Source organism: Phoxinus phoxinus (assembly GCF_949152265.1).
Source record: "Phoxinus phoxinus genome assembly, chromosome: 13".
NCBI lineage: Eukaryota > Metazoa > Chordata > Actinopteri > Cypriniformes > Leuciscidae > Phoxinus > Phoxinus phoxinus.
Genome location: NC_136888.1, coordinates 7,213,100 through 7,240,191, shown reverse-complemented (window position 1 = coordinate 7,240,191; position 27,092 = coordinate 7,213,100). Strand labels below are relative to the sequence as shown.

Here is a 27,092-nt window from a genome sequence, read left to right as displayed (position 1 = left end):
CCAGAGGGTTAATAACAAAGAAATGTGAATGCTTCACACTAGATCTCGCAGCGATGTTATTACTTCAGTGGCAAATTCAAATGCTTACTTTACTGGATCTCTTAGCGCTGTGTAGTAACAGTGTTGCTTGATCAAGATCGGCTCGCGCTGCACTGATATCGGTCCATACTGATAAATGGTTTGTGAAGAACAAAATAATAGCGCGGTTTCGTTCCGCTTTCATTACGCTTGCAATTTGATGTCGGGCAACGTTGTGGTGGTTGCGCCAGCGCGCACACATTTGAATGGAAATATTGAACGCTATATCGAATATTTTTTATATAGTTACCGACAATGCTGTACCGTCGATAAATACCGATACCGTTTTATCGCCCAGCCCTAAGTATAAGTAAAAGTAATGATGACTTGTAAATAATCTTAAATGTCTGTCTGTACATTGCTATTCTTGTTATGGTGGAGCCATTGCTAACATATTACATCTGCACTTTACTAGAGAACCCTCACTAATTTCATGCATGTTGATGCATAAATGTAAATTTTAACGATAAAAATTAATATACAGACAATGATGCATGTGCAAAAACAATAATGCAGAGCTCTAATCTATTGTCTTAATATAACTATCAAAATATGGTTGGTTTCTATTAACATCGAAGGCTATATGCTTAATATGTAGTTCTGCTTGACATTTTTTATCGATGTCCCTGCTCCATGTTTCTATCACCTAAGGGGTCCTTGCCATGAAAAACGTTGAAGACCCCTGCTGTAAAGTGTAACAATCACCAGGCCGTTGGCGCACTCTGCCAGAATTTGTTATAATGCGTAATGTACATAAGTTGATTATGTTTATATTATGTATATTCCATTATATATTTTAACAGTGTTCTCCAAATACAACCATATGATTATTTGGTTTTGATACTTTATTTGAACCCATTATCATTGCCTCATTGTTATTAAAAAATTTGGCTAATACCGATAATGTTTTATATTTGAAAGCCAATAACTGATATATTGGCCAATATATCTAAATTTATATAATTTTTAAGAGCCCAAAAACGAAAGTCTCATAATTAAAAGCCATGTCCCAAACACTTCAACATAAATCAAACATATACAGTAGACCAACAGTAGCCTAGTTTGAACCAGTGTAAGTTTTCAAATTAATTTTACACTCCTATGGCCAACTTTCTTAATCAAAAAAAGATTGCCTTGCAAATAAATTAAATAATGCCAATAATGCAAACAAGTCTTTGGACAACATCACTTAAAGAATCAAGTGCATGTGCCATGGATAAATAAAATGGCATCTGCACAGACGATAGGCCTAACAAAATTATTTTAACTAGGCCTTAGCCAAATTGCTGATGAAAATAAAAGTGCATCAATGTTTTTGAAAAAGAAACATCTAAAATGAATATTACTGTTCCAAATAACAGCATTGCGATTTGCGCTGCACTGAAGCTGTAGAGTAGTTCACTTTCAAATGAAAATTACCCCATGATTTACTCACCCACAAGCCATCCTAGGTGTATATGACTTTCTTCCTTCAGACAAATATTATAATATCGGAGTTATATATATTTTTTTAAATATCCTGGCTCTTCCAAGCTGGAAGGCAGTGAATTGCAACCAACAGTTTAAAGCTCAAAAAAGTGAATCCATCCATCATAAACGAACTCCACACGGCTCCGGGGGGGGTTAATAAAGGCCTTCTGAATCGAAGCCATGTTTGTAACGTGTTAAATATTAATATTTTTCATACACTAACTCATCGCTTTGATCCAGAAGGCCTTTATTAACCCCCCAGAGCCATGTGGAGCACTTTTATGATGGATGGATGATTGAGCTTTAATCTGATGGTTGCAATTCACTGCCATTATCAAGCTTGGAAGAGCCAGGATATTTTTAATATAACTCCGATTGTATTCGCCTGAAAGAAGAAAGTCATATACACCTAAGATGGCTTGAAGGTGAGTAAATCATGGGGTAATTTTCATTTTAAAGTGAACTACTCCTTTAATGAACTTTAACTTTAATTAAGTCAACCAAACGCATCCTATATGAGATTAATCGGACATTTATGCAACATAAACATAATATTGCATCTTATATCTGCACAAAATGATGCAAATGCACAAGTAAACAAACTAAGTTAAGTGCCATTCAGAATGTGTCACTCCCGTTGTGGATGCGCTCTCTGTTTATAATGTTATGTAATATGATAGTCCCAATCATAGTTATTAATGTCGTGCATTGCTGTTTGAGCTGCATGCACATAAGCTGACCACAGGCGCGTTTACTACCGTGTTAATTCTTAAACAAATGCATCCTATATGATATATATATATATATATATATATATGCACACAAAATAAACAATAATACAACTTACATTTGCACAAAACAAAAGGCTGTGAATGCACACGCAAACTTAAGTCATGAAGATGTAACTCTGCTGTGGATGCGATTATCCTGTAACAATGTGCACTGAAAACAGAGAATTCACGACGTTCTTTTACAGTAGTATTACAGTAGCCTATGACAGACTTGCGGCCAAATGTTCTTATCGGGTCGGTATCGATAACATTAAAATGTATCATATATCGGCTGATACCGATAAGGTGGCCGATATATTGTGCATCCCTAATTGTTATTATATATGCATTATTATTATTACCATAAAAAAATCCTGTATACTTGATTATTCGTCAAAATAATCAACCGGTTACTCGAAAACCAAAAGAATTGTTAGTAACACAGCCATACATTTAAAGATGCATCTTCATCGTTTTGCATTTTGTGCTTTTCAGCCAAATAAAAGACTATTTTTCTAGTCATATTTTGTCATTAAAGATTTCTTAAAAACAGCATTAGTAGTCTCGTCTTGTTGTCGTGCATCATCTCGTCAAGTGAGCTTGATGTTCATTATGACAACAACCAACACATCTTCCTCGGACATCCAACACTCAAGAACTACAACTCACTTGGTCAAATCCTCACTTGGTCAAATCAAACAAAATAGTAGCCTAAACTATCTTAAACGAAAGCGTCAAATCTCTGAATAAACTCAAGTTAAGACCTTTCCAGACTAACTTGTTACACAGAAGTGGTCATAACACCAAGAAGAGACTAAGACTAACACCTGCAGGCATAACACTTAGCACTTCCATTAAAAACACTCTTCAAACCGCATTGGTCTACACGCGCAATACATAAATACAGGTGTGTTGACATCACTGAAGCAGTGAACCCTGGGAACCATAAGGGCCCCCTTACACTCCTGCCTATATTAAAGAGCATTTTGAGTTATTTCTCAAGTGGCTTCTTCCATCCTCCTTTTGAAACAGCCCATCTCCTACCTAAGCTGGTTAGGGGTTCCCTTATCTCTTTGAAACTCTCTCTCGCCCCATCCTCCTGCTTGACTTTCAGTGCTTTGGGGGAGCTGGGAGAGCTGCTGAGGGAAGGGGAAAGATGTGTTATTCACAGAAAAACAAACAATACATTAGGAGTTCAATATACCAAGTATGCAACAACTGCAATGTCCCAGAAACACCAACAAAAAAATACTCAGTTAGAAAACTGATACAGATAACCTGTAAATGGCCTGAGCTTGTGCCATGATTTATACAAAGAATGAGTGGAAAATGTAAAGAAACATTTAAATAAAGTACTTGAGTGGTCTATTCTAGTTTGTATATTGTGTGATCCAAATCGGTGACTCTAGTGCAGTGTTTCTCCACCCTGTTCCTGAAGGACCCCCAACACTGCATGTTCTTTGTCTCCCCAATCAAACACCCCTGATTCAACTCATCAGCTCATTAGAAGAAACTGCAGGACCTGAAATGTGTCAGAAAGAGGGGACTTTCAGGACGTTTTTACACTGTGCCCCCTCCCGCAGCGTTGGTCTGGTTTCACACAAAACAGAACGAGGGTAATTTTTTTTTTTTTTTTTGATTTGGTGCTATTATGTGCAGCAAAGTAAACAAAACTTGGGTTTACTGTATGTGTGTCGCATGAAGGCGGCTTTCGGCTGTTTGCAAACAGGTTCTTTTGAGGAAACGGTGGATTGCTATTAATTTTGTTTCCCTGATTGCACACGCTATTCGCAAATACACTTCAGGCTCACTCTCGCTCGTATCCAAGGTAAATTATCAACACTCATCCCTTACATGTGTTTTATTGTATTACTATCATCCCTTACATGTGTTTTATTGTATTACTATCATCCCTTACAAGCGTTTTATTGTATTACTATCATCCCTTACATGTGTTTTATTGTATTACTATCATCCCTTACATGTGTTTTATTGTATAAATATCATCCCTTGCATGTTTTTTATGGAACTAAATACATTGTAATCGGCTAAAACACATGCGCAGGTTACTTTACTTCCTGAACAAGCGCCCACCTGACTTAGTGTTGCTTTCCCATTCACGCAAATCGCGGCAGTTTAGTCACAGTCTCAGGTTCGGTACCTCGGCGCGCTCCCAGGTCCACATGACCGCTTTCACATTAGCAATTTTTCATGCGAACCATGCCCCGATCTGAACTAACCTGCCAGTGTGAAAACGCCCTAAAATCGTGCAGTGTTGGGGCTCCTCCAGGACCAGTTGTTCCAAGCTGATGGTTTTTATTACTCATGCTTGCCTCTGCTTGTGTCATATATCTCATTTTTTATATTGTGATGTATATCTTTAGAGTGAAATAAAATTACTAAACATTATCGTGACATACAATTTTTCATATTGCCCACCCCAAGGGCCAAGTGTCACACGACTGGACAGAAACACAAGACTAGGCTTTTCATCTCTATTTCTTATCTGCCACAGTCATCAATTTCAATGCATGTTTTGGTATGGTACACTTCCTCATAACACATCCCATAATGATTACATTAGTTGAGTGGGCTGAGTAGGTGGTGCTTCACTGCTGTTTGCATTCCTGACAGATTAGGATTTACAATACAAAGGTGATGCAGTCGCAGTTTTTTCAAGGCACAATATGTAATTTTGCTAGAGGTCGCTTATTCAAAACAAAGACGTAGCTTGATGATGCCACAAATGAGTGTGTGGAGTCATGGAAAGTGTCGTCTTCACCTCCACAGCCGATGGAAAGCAATCCGACTGGAGAAATCATGTTCATGGATGAGCTAATGTATTAATGTTTTATTAATGTTACTGTGGTATGAAGCAGGGAAGGGTCGAGAGCCTGCGATATTTTATGTTTATTGTGCTTATGCCGCAGTCAGGAGACGCCGGTCCTTAGATTTGTTTGTTTTTCTTTTACGATTAAAGTTATGATTAAAGTTACGTGTAATGTCTGCCTCCTCCTTCCCTGAACTTGAACATTGTTACAGTTGCGTTTGATCACCTAAATTAACATTATTTCATTCTAATGAAATATATGCACATCCTGAATTACTACAATTGTTTGACCAATTGTCAAACAATCATAATAAAAAGTGTGTTGCAAGTTATGTTATAATGTCACTCTGTGCGTTTGCTCGGTGGCCGGTATGAGACTTGTTGCACACTGCAGTAAGCTAGGTCAATACTAGAATATCATATTAACAAAAGCTGGATGACTTGTGTTGCTAGATAGCATGCAATTAATTTAAAATATATTATATGATGGAGAAAATGCTCTTACTGTTACTGTGGCTATGTTAGCCACTTAAAAAAATAGCATTGTCTCTGAGGCATGGTACAAACGTGTTATATACTCACTGTAAATCTAGAAAACGAGATTATAACAATAAGACTAACCGGGTTGAATAACAATGATTCGTTTTCTGTCAATAAAGGTCTCCAAATAGTTGCTCATCGGCCTAATAAAACACATAATATATTAAAGCATCTTTGGGGTTCCTTGGTTTTTACGGAAGAAAAATCTGAAATCAAGAGTAGCGTGGATATGATGTTATTGACAGGCGACGCAATGCATGTAAAATTGTGGATTTCTCTGGATTAAAACATTGTTGTAAACATTTGGGATAATGCAAGTCAACAAAACATAAAACTAATACTAATATAATAAATATATAACGAGTGGCTTCAATCCCAAAATCCTACATATTGTGCCTTCAATTAATTTGTATGTGTTTCAGTGGTGTGATCACAAAAGGTTTCCACTTTTATGTAGCGCTGACCACTTGTGATTGAATCACTAAAAACATCTGACCAGGTAGAAATGAGGCCTTTGACTTTTTTTGCACTAAACATTAAACCCATCCTTTCATTATGTCATGTCACAATACACTCAACTACACTGTGTTGCCACAATATATGAAACTCTACAAACAAAAACCTGAAAAACTACTTCACATCACCACTTTATAAACCAGGTTAGTGGCTAAATCAGCTATAAATGCTCTTTTATGCGCCGCCTTGTAACAACTATTATACAAATCATATAACAATCAGTATATATATATAATTCTGTCCAATACTTGATTCAGTAGAGATTTAATACAATATTTTACATCTAAATAAGTCTTTTAAATTATTATTTATATCCCAAAAGACAAAACAACTTCAAAAGTTAACCTTGGTTGTTAATAAGGATGAATTCAAATTCTTTTAAGCAATTAACCAGCATCATTAACCATTTAAAATCGCCTTACTAACAAGCCATAAATAAAATGTGCACTCACAGCCTAAAATGTGACAACAGCACTAAATAATGATCTAAACGGCTACTTTCCTTACAAAGTAAATTTAGCATAATTAGCTAGTTTAGTTATCAGTAAACATATGTTCCTCAACTATGAGAATTAGTGAAGAGGACCGATTTCTAATTTCAGTAGGGTTTAAAAATCATAATTGTAGTGCTAAACAGACTATGACTAGAAAAAAATAAAGGCCTTAATGATCACAGAATGAATAAAGCATAATATACCATACTGCCCTCATCTTGAGAAAGAACATTTTTCAAATTATTAGTAAAGAGATCCATCTTTATCCCAAGTTGTGCATACTGCACATTTATCCTCTACATTTTAGAATCACCAAATATGAAGGATTGTTGCTAAATCTTTGTTTGCTGGAGACTAAACTTATTCGCCTGTTCTTGGGAAAAAGAAGAAAGTCCTGTAGTTTCACAATGGATATATAATATATACAAAATATATAACTGAACTGATAATAAAATAATGAAAGAAAACATTATTTGGTAAACAAATTAAACCAACTAATATGATTCATATTCCTTTGGGTTTTATACTCTTTTTTTTTTTTTTATTACTAATGCAATGAAAATACAGATATCGGTAATCTGCATCAACGAGTACAATAATGAAAGCTTCGTCTCGTACTTTGTTTTTGCAAAAATATCAATACAGCTAACTATCGCAATTTTTTTTCCAATATTGTGTATATAGTGTATCAATATTCCAACCTCTAGCATCGATACTTAAAAAAAAAAAAAAATCATGCTTTTAACTGGTTTAAAACGACAAAATTTCATCAAATCCCTTGTGTGTGTCAAACGACCTCCTCAGATCCTATAGCATAGATCGCAGACTCGCTGTCTACAAAGCTAACAGTTGCCCGTCATATACATTCATGCGGTCAATGTCTCAGAAGTAAGCGGGAGAGCGAGCATGGCGGAAAATATAAGAGCGCCTCCAGCTTGCAGAGCCGACATGTGGGTGCACTTTGGTTTAAAAATAAGTCAGGGAGTAGTAAATTATAATGAATTATAATTAGATAAAACAATTGCTGTTTGTAAGCTTTGCCAGGCTACACTAAAATATTCAAGAAACAACCAACTTGCGCTATCACTTAAGACGAAATGGCAGCACTGCAACCTCAGCCAAAATCTGGATACACAGAATAACACCAACAAGCTTTCCGTCTACTTCAACTCGTGCGAAGAAGATAACGCAGTCAGTGGTGCATTTCATTTGTAAGGATTTGCAGCCGTGTAACTTTTGCACCCAAAAATGAAAATGGGTGTGATGTCAGATATCGATTACCTAGCACCCTATGAAAAAGTGAGACAGCTCTCAGATTTCATCAAAAATATCTTGATTTGTGTTCCGAAGATGAGCGAAAGTCTTACGGGGTTGGAACAACATGAGGGTGAGTAATTACTGACAGAATTTACATTTTTGGGTGAACTAACCCTTTAAGGCATTTGGTGAACACTATGGATGCGTGCGCTGTGATCCCGACTCGCAGATGAGTTATCAAAATATAAAAAAATTATTTACAGCATAGTGGAGATAGTCAAGAAGTCACCTTTGCTTATATAGCGCTTTTCACGAAACAGATTTTTAAAAAGCAGCTTAACTGTGATAACAGGAAAATAATGCAAAATATAGCTGCAAGCAGCGATTACGGGCCCAAGCCGGTGGCACCGCCACCCTGGTGCCTTTAGTTACACTAAAGGCACCGGGCTGGCGCTGCCACCGGCTTGGGCCCTCCATCGCTGCTTGCAGCTATATTTATTTATATATATATATATATATATAAAAAGCCGCCACCCCGTTGCCTTTCGGGTTCCTGTGCACGACGGGCAATAACGTAACCCCGCTTTGACTGTCGAGAAGAAGTCTGCTTTAGAGCTTGCATCAGTGTGAGTCTTTCTGCTCCCCTCCAAACACACACAGAAAAGGGGGGGGCTGTCTGTGTGTGTGCCCTCCCTCCCTCCCTCCCCACACACACACACACACACACACACACACAGAGAATGGCAGGGGGAACTCTGTCAGAGAGAGACAAAACCACATTCAAACCAAAATATCTGACTTCCTGTTGGTCGGAGCTAATGACTGTAAATGAGAAAGTTGTCCGGATCGATAAGCACAATATACAGACCGAGTTTTGTGACTGTAGGTAAAAATAACCCACCCACTTTAGTCAAAAGTATCTTGAAAGTAACACACTTCCTGCTGCCAGTTGGTGGCGCTATAACTTTGACTCACAATAGTCACATCCATGTGATCGCCCTCTTACAACAAACACACTGCTGAAGTTTCATCAAGATCAATAAATGTATGAAGACGTTATAACACATTGTGTTTTTCTTTTCTCGCCATAACTTCGTTTCCTCGCCACGGCCAAACCGTTCGAGATATCAAAAATCCGTCCGCAATTTAGCGTCCTCAATGTCTTGACTTCATGCTGACCGAGTTTGGTGGCGATAGGATAAATTTTCTTGGACGAGTATATCAAATTCCAGGGGCATGCATTTTCATACAGCCCATAATAGCCGACTTCCTGTTGGACTGGCGTAAAACTTAGAACACGAAAGTTGTTCGGCCCGATTAAATCTATATGTGTACCGAGTTTCATATTATTACATGCAAACGTGTTTGATATATGGACCAAGTTTTTCGGACCACGTTCAAGGGGGCGCTGTTGAGCTCCCCTGCCACGCCCGGGTACCAGCTTCAGCCCAGCCCTGATGGCCGCAGGTTCTGACCTGTGTGCAAAGTTTCAAGAGTTTTCGAGCACGTTAAGGGCCCCAAAAGTGCCCGAGAAGTCCCACACAGCAGAGAAAGGGTTAAAATAAAGCCCCCCTCCTCTCTCACTCACACAGACACTGAGAGAGACTGGCAAAATTCCCATCAAATCACATTCAAACCAAAATATCTGACTTCCTGTTGGTCGGAGCTAATGACTGTAAATGAGAAAGTTGTCCGGCTCGGGGAGATAAATATAAATACCGATTTTTGTTACTGTAGGTAAAACTAATACCCCATTTTTGACTAAAGGTGGCGCTACTGAGCCCCTTACCACGCCCGTTTCTGAAACTTCACACATGCCTAGTACCTAATAAATCTGATATGCATGTTGAGTTTCATGCAATTTGAAGCATGTTAAGAGCCTCAAATGCACCCAAAAAGAATATACAAGTTTAAAGCGTTGCCATGGCAACAGTATTTAAGATATCAATAATTCTTTCACAGGTCTACATCTGCCGTGTGTTTACATTATACACATAAAGTTTGAAGCAAATCGGGTAAAAATAAGAGGGTGAATTCAAAGCATTTTGAAAGTGACACACTTCCTGCTGCCAGTTGGTGGCGCTATAACTTTGACTCACAATAGTCACATCCATGTGATCGGCCTCTGACAACGAACACACTGCTGAAGTTTCATCAAGATCAATTAATGTATGAGGATGTTATAACACACTTCCTGTTTCCAATATTCGCCATAAATTCGTTTCCTCGCCACGGCCAAACCGTTCGAGATATCAAAAATCCCCTGGCAATTTTTCATCCTCCATGTCTTGACTTCATGCACACCGAGTTTCGTGGTGATTGGTTGAATCGTCTAGGAGGAGTATTTTAAATTCCATTGCATGTGTTTTTTAAACTACGCCAAATAGCCGACTTCCTGTTGGGCTGGGGTAAAAAGTCAGAGCACGAAGGATATATGAACCGATGAGATCTATAAGTGTACCGAGTTTCATATTATTTCATGCAAGCGTGTTTGATTTATGGACCAAGTTTTCGGACCCCGTTCCAGGGGGCGCTGTCGAGCCCCCCTGCCACGCCCGGGTACCAGCTTCAGTCCGGCTCTAATGGCCGCGGGTTCTGACATTTGTGCAAAGTTTCAAGAGTTTTTGAGCACGTTAAGGCCCCCAAAAGTGCCCAAAAGGTAGTAATATAATAATAATAATAATAAAATATATATATATATATATATATATATATATATAAATAAATATAGCTGCAAGCAGCGATTACGGGCCCAAGCCGGTGGCACCGCCACCCTGGTGCCTTTAGTTACACTAAAGGCACCGGGCTGGCGCTGCCACCGGCTTGGGCCCTCCATCGCTGCTTGCAGCTATATTTATTTATATATATATATATATATATATATATATATATATATATAAAAAACCCGCCACCCCGGTGCCTTTAGGGTTCCTGTGCACGACGGGCAATAACGTAACTCCGCTTTGACTGTCGAGAAGAAGTCTGCTTTTAAGCTTGCATCAGTGTGGGTTCTGCAAAAGTGCGCATCGAGGGCACATATCAACCACAAAGTATGCGTGAGAACCCTTCTGAAACCTAAAATGAAAAATTAGACACCCTACAGTCTCATGGACTTAACGGACACATGAAATCAGCAGCCATTGTAAGTACACAACACCGAAAATTCCTATGAAAGTGGGGTATATATATTCATTGAAATTACTGTACTTTAAAACAATTGTTAAAAAAAAAAAAACACATATACATAGTATAAAACACTAGATGGCACAATATACATATTTTTAATAGAGTCTTTCTGCCCCCCTCCCCACACACACAGACAGGGGGGGCTGTCTGTGTGTGTGCCCTGCCTCCCCTCCCCACACAGACACACACAATGGGGGGGGGGGGCTGTCTGTGTGTGTGCCCTCCCCTCTCCACACACACACACACACTCACTCACACACACAGAATGGCAGGGGGAACTCTGGCAGAGAGAGGCAGAGAGAGACAAAACCACATTCAAACCAAAATATCTGACTTCCTGTTGGTCGGAGCTAATGACTGTAAATTAGAAAGTTGTCCGGCTCGATGTGCACAATATACATACCAAGTTTTGTTACTGTAGGTAAAACTAACCCCCCACTTTTGTCAAAAGCATCTTGAAAGTAACACACTTCTTGCTGCCAGTTGGTGGCGCTCTTAACTTTGACTCACATTGGTTACATCCATGTGATGGGCCTCTTACAGCGAGCACAATGCTGACGTTTCATCAAGATCAATTAATGTATGAAGACGTTATAACACATTGTGTTTCTCTTTTCTCGCCATAAATTTGTTTCCTCGCCACGGCCAAACCGTTCGAGATATCAAAAAGCCATCCGCAATTTAGCATCCTCCATGTCTTGATTTCATGCTGACCGAGTTTGGTGAAGATCAAATTAAATTTCTTGGAGGAGTATATCAAATTCCAGGGGCGTGCGTTTTCATACAACCCATAATAGCCGACTTCCTGTTGGGCTGGCGTAAAACTTAGAGCACGAAAGTTGTTCGGCCCGATGAGATCTATATGTGTACCGAGTTTCATACTAATTCATGCAATATTCAGTTTGATATATGGACCAAGTTTTCGGACCCCGTTAAAGGGGGCGCTGTTGAGCCCCCCTGCCACGCCTGGGTACCAGCTTCAGCCCGGCCCTGATGGCCGCAGGTTCTGACCTGTGTGCAAAGTTTCAAGAGTTTTCGAGCACGTTAAGGGCCCCAAAAGTGCCCGAGAAGTCCCACACAGCAGAGAAAGGGTTAAAATAAAGCCCCCCCTCCTCTCTCACACACACAGACACTGAGAGAGACTGGCAAAATTCCCATCAAATCACATTCAAACAAAAATATCTGACTTCCTGTTGGTCGGAGCTAATGACTGTCAATTAGAAAGTTGTCCGTCTCGGGGAGATAAATATAAATACCGATTTTTGTTACTGTAGGTAAAACTAATACCCCATTTTTGACTAAAGGTGGCGCTACTGAGCCCCTTACCACGCCCGTTTCTGAAACTTTGCACAAGTGTACTAGGCAATAAATGTAAAGTGTCTGTAGAGTTTCATGCAATTTCAAGCATGTTAAGAGTCTCAAAAACTTTAAAAAAGAATATTAAAGTTTAATGCGTTGCCATGGCAACAGTATTTAAGATATCAATAATCCTTTCACAGGTCTACATCTGTCGTGTGTTTACATTATACAGATGAAGTTTGAAGCAAATCGGGTAAAAATAAGAGGGTGATTTTAAAGCATTTTGAAAGTGACACACTTCCTGCTGCCAGTTGGTGGCGCTATAACTTTGACTCACAATAGTCACATCCATGTGATCGGCCTCTTACAACGAACACACTGCTGAAGTTTCATCAAGATCAATTAATGTATGAGGATGTTATAACACACTTCCTGTTTCCAATATTCGCCATAAATTTGTTTCCTCGCCACGGCCAAACCGTTCGAGATATCAAAAATCCCCTCGCAATTTAGCATCCTCCATGTCTTGGCTTCATGCTGACCGAGTTTCGTGGTCATCCGATGAATTCTCTAGGAGAAGTGTTTCAAATGCCAGAACATGCGTTTCCATACAACCCATAATAGCCGACTTCCTGTTGGACTGGCGTAAAACTTAGAGCACGAAAGTTGTTCGGCCCGATGAGATCTATATGTGTACCGAGTTTCATATTATTACATGCAAGCGTGTTTTATATATGGACATGTTTTTGAATCCCATTCCAGGGGGCGCTGGCGAGCCCCCCTGCCACGCCCGGGTACCAGCTTCAGTCGGGCTCTGATGGCCGCGGGTTCTGACATTTGTGCAAAGTTTCAAGAGTTTTTGAGCACGTTAAGGCCCCCAAAAGTGCCCAAAAGGTAGTAAAATAATAATAATAATAAAGAAGAAGAAGAAGAATAATAAATAATAATCCGGAGGAAAACAATAGGGCCTTCGCCTTTTCAAGGCTTGGGCCCTAACAAGTTTGTTTAGGCTTTATAGTTTCATAGTCCATATTAAGTAAGTTCAGTACTTGATTTATTTAGGTTGTAAAAATCATTAGTACATAATTTAGTTAAAGGATAATTCCGGTATTTAACACCTTGAGTCTATATTGTAGTTTGTTTTGGATGAACAAGAGTGGTGGACAAATTTTTTTTGACAATGGTTCCTCTCTCGAGTTTTTGACTATAATAGAATTTTTGACTATAATAGAATATAATAGCCATGGACCCATTTAACATTGGAGTCAATGGCCATGTCCGAAAATGTCATTAAAACAGCCAATAATGTTCGTTTACAAAACTGTTAAACTCACCGAGTGGTTAGTGGTGTTCGTTGATGATTATAAACAATATATCGTTGCAATATATGATTCCAATCCGTTTATTTTGCTATAGTGGAACTATTTTTTCAGACACTTCACAACTGTGTAACTTCCGGTCAATATTTGAATCTGAAGCATTAGCACACTCCCAACCACTTGATGGCGATAACTGATGTTTATGTCTCGCGGGACACTCACGGTCACAGTCGAGTTCAACTTCATATTACAAGTAACAATTAATGAAGGTTTTGTTTGTTTATTTCGCTTACTCTCCCGGAGCACAGTTGCTCTACTCGCTAGCCTTATGAGAAACGGAAGCGAGCAAAAAGACTACATCGACCAAATGTAAACAGCCCCCTTTCTGTTTCCGGTAGCGCATTTATATTAACGAGCACTCAGTCCTTCAACAGAATTCAATGGGATTTTACAAAATGACGAATAAAACACGACAGAAACTGTATTTCGCAACACTTTTTGTTTCTGGAACATCAACTAACATCACTAATCACTCGGTGAGTTTAACAGTTTTGAAAACTAATGTTAAAGGTTGTTTTAATGACATTTTCGGACATGCCCATTGACTCCAATGTTAAATGGGTCCATGGCCAATTCTATTACAGTCAAAAACTCGAGAGAGGAACCATTGTAAAAAAAATTCTGTCCACCACTCTTGTTCATCCAAAACAAACTAAAATATAGACTCAAGGTGTTAAATACCGGAATTATCCTTTAATTTATCTAGATAGCCGCTCTGGAGAAAACAGTGAAGTCATCGTCCAGTTCAGTTCTAATACGATGGTGTCTACGCACGCAGATCAATAATATTGTTGAATATTAAGCATTCTGATCATTTCAGTTGTATGACATTTCAATTTACAACATACTATTTCAGTTTTATAAATGTTGTGGCATCTACATTTTTATTTAAAAGTGTTGTGACAACATAAACTTCATACATTTCAGTGTGTTCACTGTTCAGTGACAATAGCTTTGCTAATAAATCGGAATGGAAGTTTTTATTTTTCTGTTGAGTTACCAATATAATGTGATGCACATACCAGAATACCTCAGAATACCATTTTCAGCTCTATTATTTTTGACAATTTTGATAAAATAAAAAAATTTGCAATATGCATTGTAATATATCGTATCGTGACATGCATCGCGATATGTATCGAATCTTGAGGCCCTTGCCAATACCCAGCCCCAGTCTCGTACTCATTCTGGAAAAAGTGGTATTGGTGCATCCCTACTTTTAAGACAATATATTTATTAAAGTGTTTATTTAGTTGTATTTTCAGTTCTACAAAACATTTACACAATAGTTCATACATACGCACACTTTTAAAAGGTATAAAAACACATAATAATAAAATTAACCAAACTAAAAAGGGCCTAAGGACAACGACTTATGGACTTACAAAATGTTTATTTAAATGTTAACATTATTCCACATACACCAGATATGTTATGATCACATAGCTTATGACAGTAAAAAACTTGTACAAAGTTTTTCCTTCTTTCACTTTAAGTCGACATGAAATCAAAATTGACCCCATTTACTTTGTTAGCGCATATTACTAGTCTTGTGGTGAACAATTAATCCGTGCAAGTTAATACAAAGAAAAAAATTGTTTGCCGTGGTAAGTTTGAATCAAAATCTGAAAAGTTACTTCTGGTCTGGAATGGCCTTTCACTTGGAAATGCGTCACAACACTGGAGAAAAGTCGTTTAACCTGTCAGTTGTTTAAAAGATTAAGGCAAAAATTAAAGTTTGATAAATTATGTTTAATTTTCCAACAAAAGATAATCATATTTTTACATGATTTGTTACATTTAATTACCCCTTAGCAGATTTTGCCTTTTCTGAGAAACAAGTATGTGAACTTAAATATCACATATTCTCTTAAATGTCTGCAAACATATTATGGTATTTTATGCATTATTAGTCAAAAAAATACATACAGCACCTTTAATCAATATGGTTAATTGAACGAGGATGAAAAACAAACTATTATTGCACCTCACCTCTTGAAATAATAATTAGGACTTTTCTTAAAGCTACACTGTGTGATTTTTACCCCCATCTAGCGGTGAAAAGGTACATGACCATCCAGTGAATATTAGTTTCTGTTCCTCTCAATTCCGATTTCGTTTTAACTCCTACGGTGGCCAATGTAGTCCAAGATTAACATGGCTTCCAGTTCGACCTCGTCCATGAGTATTCCTTCAAGTGATGAGGTTACTTTAGAAAACTATTATAATTTGCAGTAATTTAATTTGTCAGTTAACATATAGGTTATGACATCTATGTAAAATTAATAATAGTTTTATGTTTTCGTAATTTTTTTACCATTTCATTGCTAACATCAGCTATCAGGTTCCCAGACGAATGCAAGCTAATCTTAGTAAAGTAACTTTTATCAGTGCTATCGTTATTCTGTATATTGTACGACATCACTAGCGTAAGGCAAAGTTTACATTGTAGGCTATATAATTTTCTCCGTGAGCAGAGATCAGTTGATGTGACGGAGGTGCGAGGGAGAGGTAGAGGTAGAGGGAAAGGAAAAAATAAAAACAGGGCCGGTGCCAGTGAATTGCGGAGACGCGAAAGGCGAAGCTTGAATTAACGGGTATGTCCCTCTTTGGCTAATGTACTTTCAAGATGGAGGGGCAACATGGCGACCGACATTCTAACCCCTCACCCGTATGTATTTTCAATTGCATATTATACACTCACGAGAATACTTTATTACTTGAACAAAGTAAATATACATTAATGAGCACATATATTTTTGAAAGAACTAAGTGTTTTTAGCTAAGAATGAACTAAAAAAAGTTACACAGTGTAGCTTTAAACCATTTCAGATTTTTAAGACTTTATTACCTTAAATTGAATACAACTTATTTTAAGACTTTTACAGGACTGAGCAGCAGAATAACTGCTCACATCGTGTCCTAACCATGCGATAAGATTCCAGCGACAAACAATTTATCCGTTCACAACACGACTAGAGATGCAACAAAATCAATCATAAATCACTCCCAATCAGGCTCTCTTTCCCTCTGCAAACACTCCGTTGATCCTCACTTGCTAAGGAATGGAAAAGTAAGGGCTTGTAAATTTCTACCAATAAATTTCCATGACTTTTAAGGCAAATATTCATGACCTTACGTTCCATGAAATGTCTGTGTATACATGTAAAATAAGAATAAAAATCCATGTTCAAATTTCAAATCACAGCATATCTTAACTAATTAAAGGTAGGGTAGGTAGGATTTATATAAAAACTTTACCAAATTTGATTAAACTTTCTATATATATCAATGCATAATTAAAATGTAAGTACTCTGATAAAAAGAGTATAAAAATCGAGTGACTCTAGACCGTTTAATCTTCATTAAACACAGCTCATTATTTCCATTAGGGACGAATCACAGGATTGGCTTGCGCAACTGTCACTCTCCGTCGCCATGACTACCGCTGCTATTACTGGCTCTGCCCACGTGCGCGCAGTCGCGCACCCGTTTTTAGGCGGGAGTGAATGGAATTAATGAGCTGTGTTTATTGAAGATTAAATACATTAGAGTCACTCAGTTTTTATACTCTCTATTTCAGAGTACTTGCATTTTAATTATGCATTGGTATATAAAGACAGTTTAAACAAATTTGAATAAAAGTTTTTTTTAGACAATTCTGACCTACCCTACCTTTAATGACACGCTATGAGTTAATAAAAAATAAACTCTGACATACCAGCGGTTAGACAATAAAATACTGTCTGCATGCACGAGTATTTGAAATTGTAAGCAGCCTTCTGTCAGTGGGTTTCATATTTTTTATATATACGCCCACTGCATTACAAACAACATAAACAATGCCTTCGTAGAGCACTGAAGGAAAATACCGGCAGGCGAGACCGCGCACTGTACGCGTAACTAGGGATGCGCGGCTCCGATACTGTGGATATACGATATTGTGCGCAAACTTTTCGTGCACTATATAATAAGTGTTCTAAAGCCATTCCATAGTTTAATGTGACGTAGAGATGAATATTGAAGTCGTTAAATTCAAGTAGGCTAAGTGCTTCCCTCCGCTGCGGCTGTCAGTCATTCTCCATTCAGCGCGTCGCGTTCGGTTACGACAGTCAACACGATAAAACTCTCTCCAAGATGATTCAATGTTAATATTATTATACTTGATCTGTAGATAAAGGTCTATGGTTTCACATAAACTTACTTTATCTTTCTGGAGTTTATTGCTATAACTTAATCATGTAACTTTCTCCCGGGTGTCTTTTAGATCACAACACTCGAGTAGAGAACACTATAATTGTTCTTCACATGCACAGTAACCAATATATATTTTGAGCAATGAAAGATTAATTAATAGGCTTCCTTGTTCTGTCCTATCTATAATATGTTGCTGCCTCATTAAAACAGCTGCGCTATACATTTAAAAGAAATGTCTTTTCATTTTATAGTATATATTTCCTTGTTTTTCATGAATGTATTTTACAACAATACAAAGAGCAACATGTAACATTTTAACAGATTGAGTGCTACACTTATTCACTTTTATATGTTCTCCATCTCCCCGCGTGTCACGTGACCAGAGTGTAAACGCAGCCTTTGTGGTTAAATCTCGTTTTATCATATCGGGATATTATAATGCAATTCATCGTTCAGCCCTACTGTATAGCATGGGATTAACATACATCAATGGGAGGCAACAATGTTAAATAAATAAATAAAGTGTCCACTGTCCAGTAACACTGACAGTAACTTTACAAGGTTGCCAGTGGGGCTCTCACTTTTGTGAAAAAATCCTGTTCGATTTTTGAGACATAAGTGTTCATTGAATCGATTGTAAAATCGATTTTCCATGTCTAAAGACGTTTCCATTTTCCAACCAAATATAGGCAAATCCACGGACAACTAACAGGCATTACGACGAGCTTGAGATGCGCACAAGTCAGCAATATTTCTGATGATTTATTGGCGTGAAGTTTCGTGCACAATGACAAACAGGAGTGCAACATTCAGGGATTGAAATTAACACCCGCCAATCCGCCAAATGCGGGTAAAAATGAACTTTGGTGGGTAACGCTGTCAAATCACGAGCAAATTTGGCGTGTTTCTATGTTTACTCACTTTGCTGGGGAAGTTCTTGTAGCCAAATCTGCGCGGATTTAGCGCAAATATGCAACTCGTGAGTCATCATGATATATTAAATACAGCGTATTGCGCAGAATCTGCGCATTTCTGGCTTACTTGAATACACACGTCACTAAGCAACAAACAACGGTGCGCTTGCTCACTTGCATTGAAGTAATAGCGAATATTAAAAAGCATTTGGTTAACAGAAAAGACATTGTTATTTTCCAACATCCTACATGTTCTGTGTATTGTATGATCTGTCCACCTAAAACAACTTTTTTGGTAAAAAAATAAATAAAAGGCTTTTAAAATCGATTCCCTATTTTCCTTTTTGAATCTTGGGTTGGTTGGTCCGATCGATTGTGCAATCGATTTTCAAACGTAAAGTGACAGCCCTAGTTGCCAGTGGGAGACACTTTTGGAACACAAAATGTGTTAACCAAGACGACTTTAAAACAGCTTTGGCTCCTATTTACGATTAATCTCACTGGATAACAGGGTGGGAAATTAACTTTTTTGTCCACCAGCCACAGTGGCTGGTGGATGCCCAATTTTACCAGCCACTTATATTTTTTACCAGCCACTTTTTCCGGAATTCAAATTGCAAGAAAGAAATTGCTTCAATACGTTTTTATTTATTTCAGGGTACCCCCAGGATCCTCCAGCTTAAATTCAAGGCTTTTTAAGACCTTTTTAATACCATTTCAAATGAAATTCAATGCCAACTTCGTACCCATTCCAACATAAGTATGAGGGGAAAATATCAAATCTGTATAAATTTGAAACCCTGGAAAATAATTATGTAGGCTACTATGTAGGCTACTTGAATTAAATAAAACATTTTATTTAAATGATCAGTCATATTTAATACATACGCAACAGCGTTGTAGTGCGCTTGGTGTGTGTAGGCCAGTGTTCATTTTGGCAACCATTTTTGATTCAGTCTTAGTCTTCATCTTCAGACGAAAATGCTTATGAATGCAAACTTTTAGTCATTACTTTTAGTAAACTGCAGTTACTTTAGGTAGCTATTTTATATGTAGTCTTTAGACAGAAAATGTCATAATTATTCTCTCTAGGCCATTCAATTAAGCTTATGATAAATTATTTACATTGCACTCTTTAACAGTAGCACTTGTGCAATTCTACATATCCCTTTTCCTAAGTTCTGTGGTTCTCCAATTTTGTTGAGTGCGGTACCCCCTGGTGCGGTACTCTTCCACTTAGACTGCAGTCACACCTTTTCCATTAAGGGACAATATTCGCCCCCTTTAATACATTTTTTTTTTCATTTATTTTTTAACCTTTATAATACCTTTTAAAAATAAATAATGCTTTAAATAAAACAATGTTCAATAAATATGCAATGTTAAAAAATATTAATAAAAATATTAAATTTAAATAGCCAGTAGGTGGCGGTCATCGAGTCATTCATTCATTGAATTACACGATTCGTTCAAAGCCACAGATTTCGTTGCAAAATAGAGCAATAAGCCTGACTATACTGTTTTAAATGCAGTACATCACTTAAATGTTACCCTTTTTTTACTGTTGTATACAATCAATGTCACATTTGAAATCGTGTGGATTTCAGGGGAACATTGCATTCTTGCTCATATATGATCAACATTAAAAACACTGCTATATATCAGCCTGCATTTTGATCGCAGATTTAGTCGCACAAACAGCGCAAGCGGCTCGTGACAGAACACAGACCGACTGAATGACACTTTAATTTAAGTAGAAAATCTCAAATAAAGATCGCTGAACTCCAGCTTGTCTGTGTTTTCAGATCATCAGCGCTTCTTCAGCAGTGTAGAGAGCGCGCGCGCGCATGGTTGCCAGATAACGTTACTATTGAAAAGACCGTGTAGAAAACATGTTCTTTTAACAGAAAAGCTCTGATTTGGGGTTTAAATTATTAAATTCTGGCATTTGTGGCCACAGCGGATTACGTTAAACCCACACTTTCCCATTTCAGACGAACCTAAGTGCAGTGCATAGACTGGTCGTCGGGAAGATAGGATAACGTTTCTCTCGGTCATCAATGCGCCACTTGTTAGAAAAGTAACGTTACCTTTTCGTTTTCTTTACTTCGCCCTCAGTTTGTAACGTTAGTTGTTAATTTATAACTGCTGATTCCGCTGCGGGCCTCCTAACACCAAGGATATGTCGCCAGATTTTAAAAAAATAATTTCCCTTTCTTCTGCACCAGCTCAGCTCAGCTATACACTTTTTATTATTATTCTCAGCTTAGCTATGTGTATAAATTATACAGTATAACGGTCCCTTTAGCGCCGTGACACACATCGCTGAAAACCAATCAAAAGAGTTACTCGACAAAAGTGTATTATTGTTACTTAGCAACCGCATTCTTTGACAAAGGCTGTTCAATCCGCACAATGAAATCACTCGCAGGATGTGTTTATTGGTTACTACTTAATACATTCAATGTTAAGTCAATGTAAAGTTACGCGCGCTTTTGGTGCGAACGCAGCATTATTATAATCCACCCGCCACTGTGGCTAGTATACACGGCAAAGTGACTTATGGTGCTAATTTCCCACCCTGGGATAACCATCAATCGTTAAGACAACGTCCCTATCTGAATTCCCCAAAAACAGTCAAGTTTATTTTTTCTGCAATTTAGACCAAAGTACAAACTGCAACTACCAGACGTTACCCAATGTCAGGGTCAGAAATTAACTTTTCCATTAAGGGGCCCCATTCTTTATAATCACCTGTGTTGTCTTGCCAAATACTTACATTTACATTTAATTACTTAAATCCATCATACTACATAGACTGCTACCAATAAAATGTTATTAAAAAAAGCCATCTTTATACTGCTACGGTGAAACAGACGCTGTATCTGAAATAGCATAAATGTTTATTTACACAGACTGTTTGATGTTACTCATAAATTATAAAATTAACAGGAACTTTTTACATGGTCATAATTGTCAATGAATGCTCTAGATATTGTAATAATGATTATTAATATTAATTAATAAAAAAAATTGTTTAGGGGAACTGCACGTCATATTCTGGCAACACGGATTACACTAAGAACCATTTATTAATTATTTTAATGATTTTTAAGCATTAGAAAATGAACACAATCTTATAAGCATGATGAATAAATGATTAAGGCCTGGTTTCACAGACAGGGCTTAGATTAAGCCAGGATTAGGCCTTCAATTAGGACATTTACATATATTTTATAAACATGCCTTAGAAAAAACATTACTGGTGTGCATCTTGAGACAAAACAATGGCACTGACATATTTTAAGATGTGCCAGTGCACGTTGCTTTCAGTTGAAACAGCTCAAACATGAATTCTAGTCTGGGACTAGGCTTAAGCCTTGTCTGTGAAAAAGGGGGATAAAGTGGAATAAACTGCGAAGCGCTCCATAACTTGGGTCTCAGCGAGACTTTAAGCTCTCTCAAACACTACCGTTAAAATCACGGGAACGGACTACACTGCGAGATGAAGCTCTTTACATCGAATCTGCACTTTTTTGTTTATGATGATGATGGGAGAATTCACGAGTTTTCGAAGAAAACACTGACTCAGCGAAGACTAATCTGAACACCTCTGATTGACCATCACATTCATAAGCTCAATAGAAACGTGTGCGATTGGTTATAATGCTCAACGCTGCTAAACGAAATCCGATGCAATGCTGCAGTCGGATGGATCGAATGAACGTTAAGTTTTGTAGTTTATTTAACCAATATTATCACAATGGCTAAACATTCTCTTACATAAATATTTTGAAGCTAATTTCCATGACTTTACCAAAACTTTCTGTATTTTTTTTTTTTTTTTTTTTTTTACTTTCCAGGCCTGGAAATTGCTAATGTAAAATTCCATGACTTTCCCAGGTTTTTCATGAGCGTACGAACCCTGGGAAAGGAAACCAAACCAGCTAGAAGCACATACTGCGTGCCAAGCTCATTTTTGCACGTGTGAAGGATTATGTTTTACATGGATATTGGAACACAAGTGAAGTACAAAGCCCAGTCTACATAATAAATAATAGTTAGTGTCCAAATGCACCATGAATATTGAAACATTTGGATTTGTGCTGAATGAGCGAGGTTGTCTCCATGAGCCCAACACCGATTTGTTTCAGTTTCACTTAAAAAAAAATTTTTTGGTCTTGATGTCATTGTCTTTATGTCATTCTTGTTCTGTTCTGAATACCATTAAATTTAATGGATTTGTTGTGGAGTAAAGGGAACTTAAACAGCCTGTAGCTATGGTAATAGTGTTATAAGCATTTTGCTTTATTTACTGGTATTTTACATTAAATGTAATAGAAAAATGCAACTTAAACGGGAATTATCTGGGGGGTATTAACACATGATGCTTTTAATGGTCATGAATAAACGTGTTCTTTGGGATAAATCCAAAATGGGAATAGAGTAGTCAGTTGGGGGACTTGGCCTTAATGTTATGTTACCTTGTTATTAAACTTACCTTTATAGCTTTAATTGCTGATTTTGTAATCTGGGTCATCTTTGCTTTGGAGATAGGTGGCTTGTATTCATTCAGTGAGTACAGCTGAAAAACAAAAACAAAATATGGTGAATTTGTGATTTAACATTCTTTCTTTATAATGCAAGTTATTAATTTAGTCTAATGTGATCTGCTGGATGCATTACATGTATATTAGGGAAGGGATGCACCAATACAGGGCTCTACAGTGCGAGTGTTTCACTCGCATTTGCGCCTAAAAATAGTTATGTGCGAACTTGAAAAATAATTTACGAGCACAGTGTGCGAGTGACGGGCTGTTCTCAATACACTGAACAACAGCGTGATGAAGCAAAGCATCCCATTGATTTCACATGGAACTGAGCAACATAGACAGTATATAAAAGAGCAAGAGGACGTGACAGCGTCGCGACTGCGCGATGTGAACACATAGACAGTATGTGTGAAAATAGCATGATGACGCGCTTAACTTTATGCAAATGAGAGCGACGATTCGCAACCAATGAGCCGATCACTGAAATAGTGTGGGAATGTGCGGGAACTGCTGGATTTTAAGTGAGAGAGTCAAGTGAGGTAAAAACTGGAAAGAAAATATTGGTACAATAGTTAAAAATGAAGAACATAAGTTTTTATTTTAAGCGAAAAAGAGATGAGGAGAAAGAGGAATCAGGTGAGGGGGATATGGAACAGGGTGTCCGCGGGGTCTTAAAAAGTATTAAAAGTTGATAAATCCATTTTAGGAAAATTAAGGCCCTTAAAAGGTATTAAAAAGTCTTAATCCCGATTTTATGAGGTATTACATTTTGTTCAAGCTTTGTCCAAAGAATTTTGACTCCAAAAAGTATGCATGAATATATTTATTTTCCTCCCCATTACTAATAAAAAACAACGGCGCAGTCGGTCAGTGAGATCAGATCGCCGCACACAGGTGATGTCACATATTTTGCGAAACGCGCGGTTAGGTGACGTTAAATAAAAAAACTAAAACTATTAGGTGATGTGTCATCCTCTACATGGCACAAACAACTGTTTATTAAGTTAAAGGTGTGTTGCTGATTAGAACTTGAAGTAGGGCTGTGCGATATCTCTTGATCGTGGATGATAAATGTCTCCACGATCTGCTTTTGAAGAAACATCGTAGGATCGTGCATTCTATCAGTTTGCAGTTCTGGCGCCTCAGTCTCAACATACTGTACAGCGCGACGTATATTCACATGAAATGCAGAGGAACGGGACACTGTAGTTCATAACAATTAATTATTTGCATGTGCTTTAAAGCCTTCCCGGTTAAACATGTCATTTGCTGCTGATGCGCTGTTCTAACGAGCGCTTTTCTGAGCGCAATACACCCGACGCGCAAGGGACAGTTACCCAAAAATAAAAATTCTTTCATTATTTACTCTCACTCTAATGTTGTTAAATACCTGTATTAATGTATTTATTTTGCTGAACACAAAAGAAGATATTTTTAGGAGTGTGGCTAACCAGGCGGTTAACTTTTTTGTACTGTGCTCCTAAATTTCTTTGTGTGCTCCTACATTTTTTCATTTAGGAGCACATGTACTCCTTGGGAAAAAAGTTAGCGTAGAGCCCTGCAATATGAACATTTTGGCCAATACCGTAACCAATAATTCTTTATATTTGAAAGCCGATAACTGAAAATCCAAATTTTTATATAGTTTTTGAGAGCTAGATTACAAGAACAAAAGTCTCAATTAAAAGCCATGTCCCAAGCACACAATTATAATGATGTTCTCATTATAACTTTATGTAGCCTATATGACAGACTTGCATGTTGCACTTAACTGTATTTTCCTTTTTAAAGTTATACCGATCATATTTCAAGCAATTAAAATCCATCATGGCGATCAGTGTGCATCGGAAGTGTAGGTGAAGGAAATAATCCATTATTTATCGGCTTTAATATATCGGCCAAATTTTAATATCGGGCCGATAAGAATAACATTAAAAATTAACATATATCAGCCAATATATCACACAATCCTAATGTATATTTTGTACTATATTTGAATTCAGTAATTCACTGCGGTTTTTTTTATAAAACAACTAAATATATATATATATATATATAATACATTTCGGTTTGTTCATGCTATTATATTGTAACTACAAGATGTATTACAGGGATACTGAAAACTCATATTTACAATAAAATCACATTGTCCTTTTTTGGGGGGGCTCATATATGATTTAGGACTGCTAAACCATAAAACATACAACTCATTGGTTGATTATAATTCCTTATTTTAAATAAGCTAGCCCACGAGAATGAAAATTCACACTGAAACAAGAACTAATAAAAGATAAAGATATGATCTCACTGAACTAGTTCAGAGAAAAGTGAAGTCTATTACATTGAAACAGGTTTAGATGGTGTGTTCACTAGCACGGCTAATCGTCTGCTGCTAACGGTTAGCAATTCAGTTTTAAAAACAAAGGCAGTATCTCAAACCCCATTGAGACGACCTTCAATATCTTTGGGCATCACATGACTTTCCCGGGGTGGCAGCATTTTAGTACTGATTTGAAACAAGCTTGTTATGCCGTAAAAAGCAGTTAAGTTGGAGCGGCCTAACGTTATGATGCCCTGTTGTCTAGATGAGCTCAGCTGCTCTTACACGAAGCGGAAACATCAGCGCTCATATTACCAGCACTTCCTAAATAGGATTAAATATATTTAAGTAAAAAACACTATAGTTAAGAAATTGCATAAAGATTACTTTTAGCAGCCGGACTATTTTTTTAGTTTAATATATTTGGTCAACATGTTTTCGACTAAGATGACGGGAAAAAACGAGCACTGCACTAATCTGAATTTATTGCATTTAACGTTACTTTCAGATTTCAAAATGCACGCAAAGATTCGCACAGACCTATCCAATTTTTAAATATTAAATGTTGAAATTATGTAAGATATATATGGCCTGCACCATGAAACCGGCTTGATGACAACAGAGGCCTACACTCGAGTTTATCGTGTCTACATTCATACAAATAAATATCATACAAACCTCGCCGTTAAACGCCTTGACGGCCTCCATTGTACAGATTTGAAAGTGTTCTTTCAAACAGATAAAAAACAGTTATGCCTCTTCGTGCTTATAACCGGCCTGACGCGTGCATGTCCCTGAAGTTAGCGGTGGTCGAGATGGAGGAGGGCGCCAATATGGCTGACAACGCGAAGACAAACACAGACCGAGTCATCCCGGAGTCGACTCCCCCAGAGAGAGACTCGCGATTCAGTGGGCTGGGGGAATGAACAATGCCCTGTAAATGATCTCAGAGCTGAACCCAGACTCTCTATATGCAATTTTCCTGTGAAAAATCAAGTTATATACTTGTAATTAATAAAGACCAAAAACAAGATGTTAATTAATTTTGATCCTCTAATATTGAAAACCCAAAGGAAATTTAATTCTTGGCTGCAAAGAGATTTAAGAGGAATAATTTTAGTCACTAAAGCTTAAGGATTGTCGGGACGTGCAGCTCTCTCCCTGGAGGTTGATAAAGCAACATTAAAAAAGGTTGAAAGAATGTTAAGTAATTTTGTTTGGAAAAATAAAACCCACTTTATTAGGCTATAGAAAGAATCCAATAAAACAGAGAGGATTTGATTTTTTTA

General features: G+C 37.5%; 1 protein-coding gene across 4 annotated transcripts in view; it reads right to left on the bottom strand.

Annotated features, from left to right (window-relative positions):
- Positions 1-26,745, bottom strand: part of scaf8 (SR-related CTD-associated factor 8) — a 70,680-nt gene extending 43,935 nt beyond the window's left edge. The window contains exons 1-3 of one of the 4 annotated variants that reach the window (XM_079634017.1): positions 26,482-26,672; positions 23,432-23,515; positions 3,363-3,457 (exon numbers count right to left, since the gene is read on the bottom strand). Coding sequence is in view for 2 of the 4 variants with exons in the window: in XM_079634015.1 (XP_079490141.1) it covers positions 23,432-23,515; positions 26,482-26,511 (114 nt within the window). In the remaining 2 variants the exon portion in view is untranslated. Of the gene's footprint in view, positions 1-3,362; positions 3,458-23,431; positions 23,516-26,481 lie in introns of all 4 variants that reach the window. The other 3 variants (XM_079634018.1, XM_079634015.1, XM_079634016.1) reach the window with 3 other exon arrangements.
- Between the last annotated feature and the right edge of the window lie 347 nt (positions 26,746-27,092).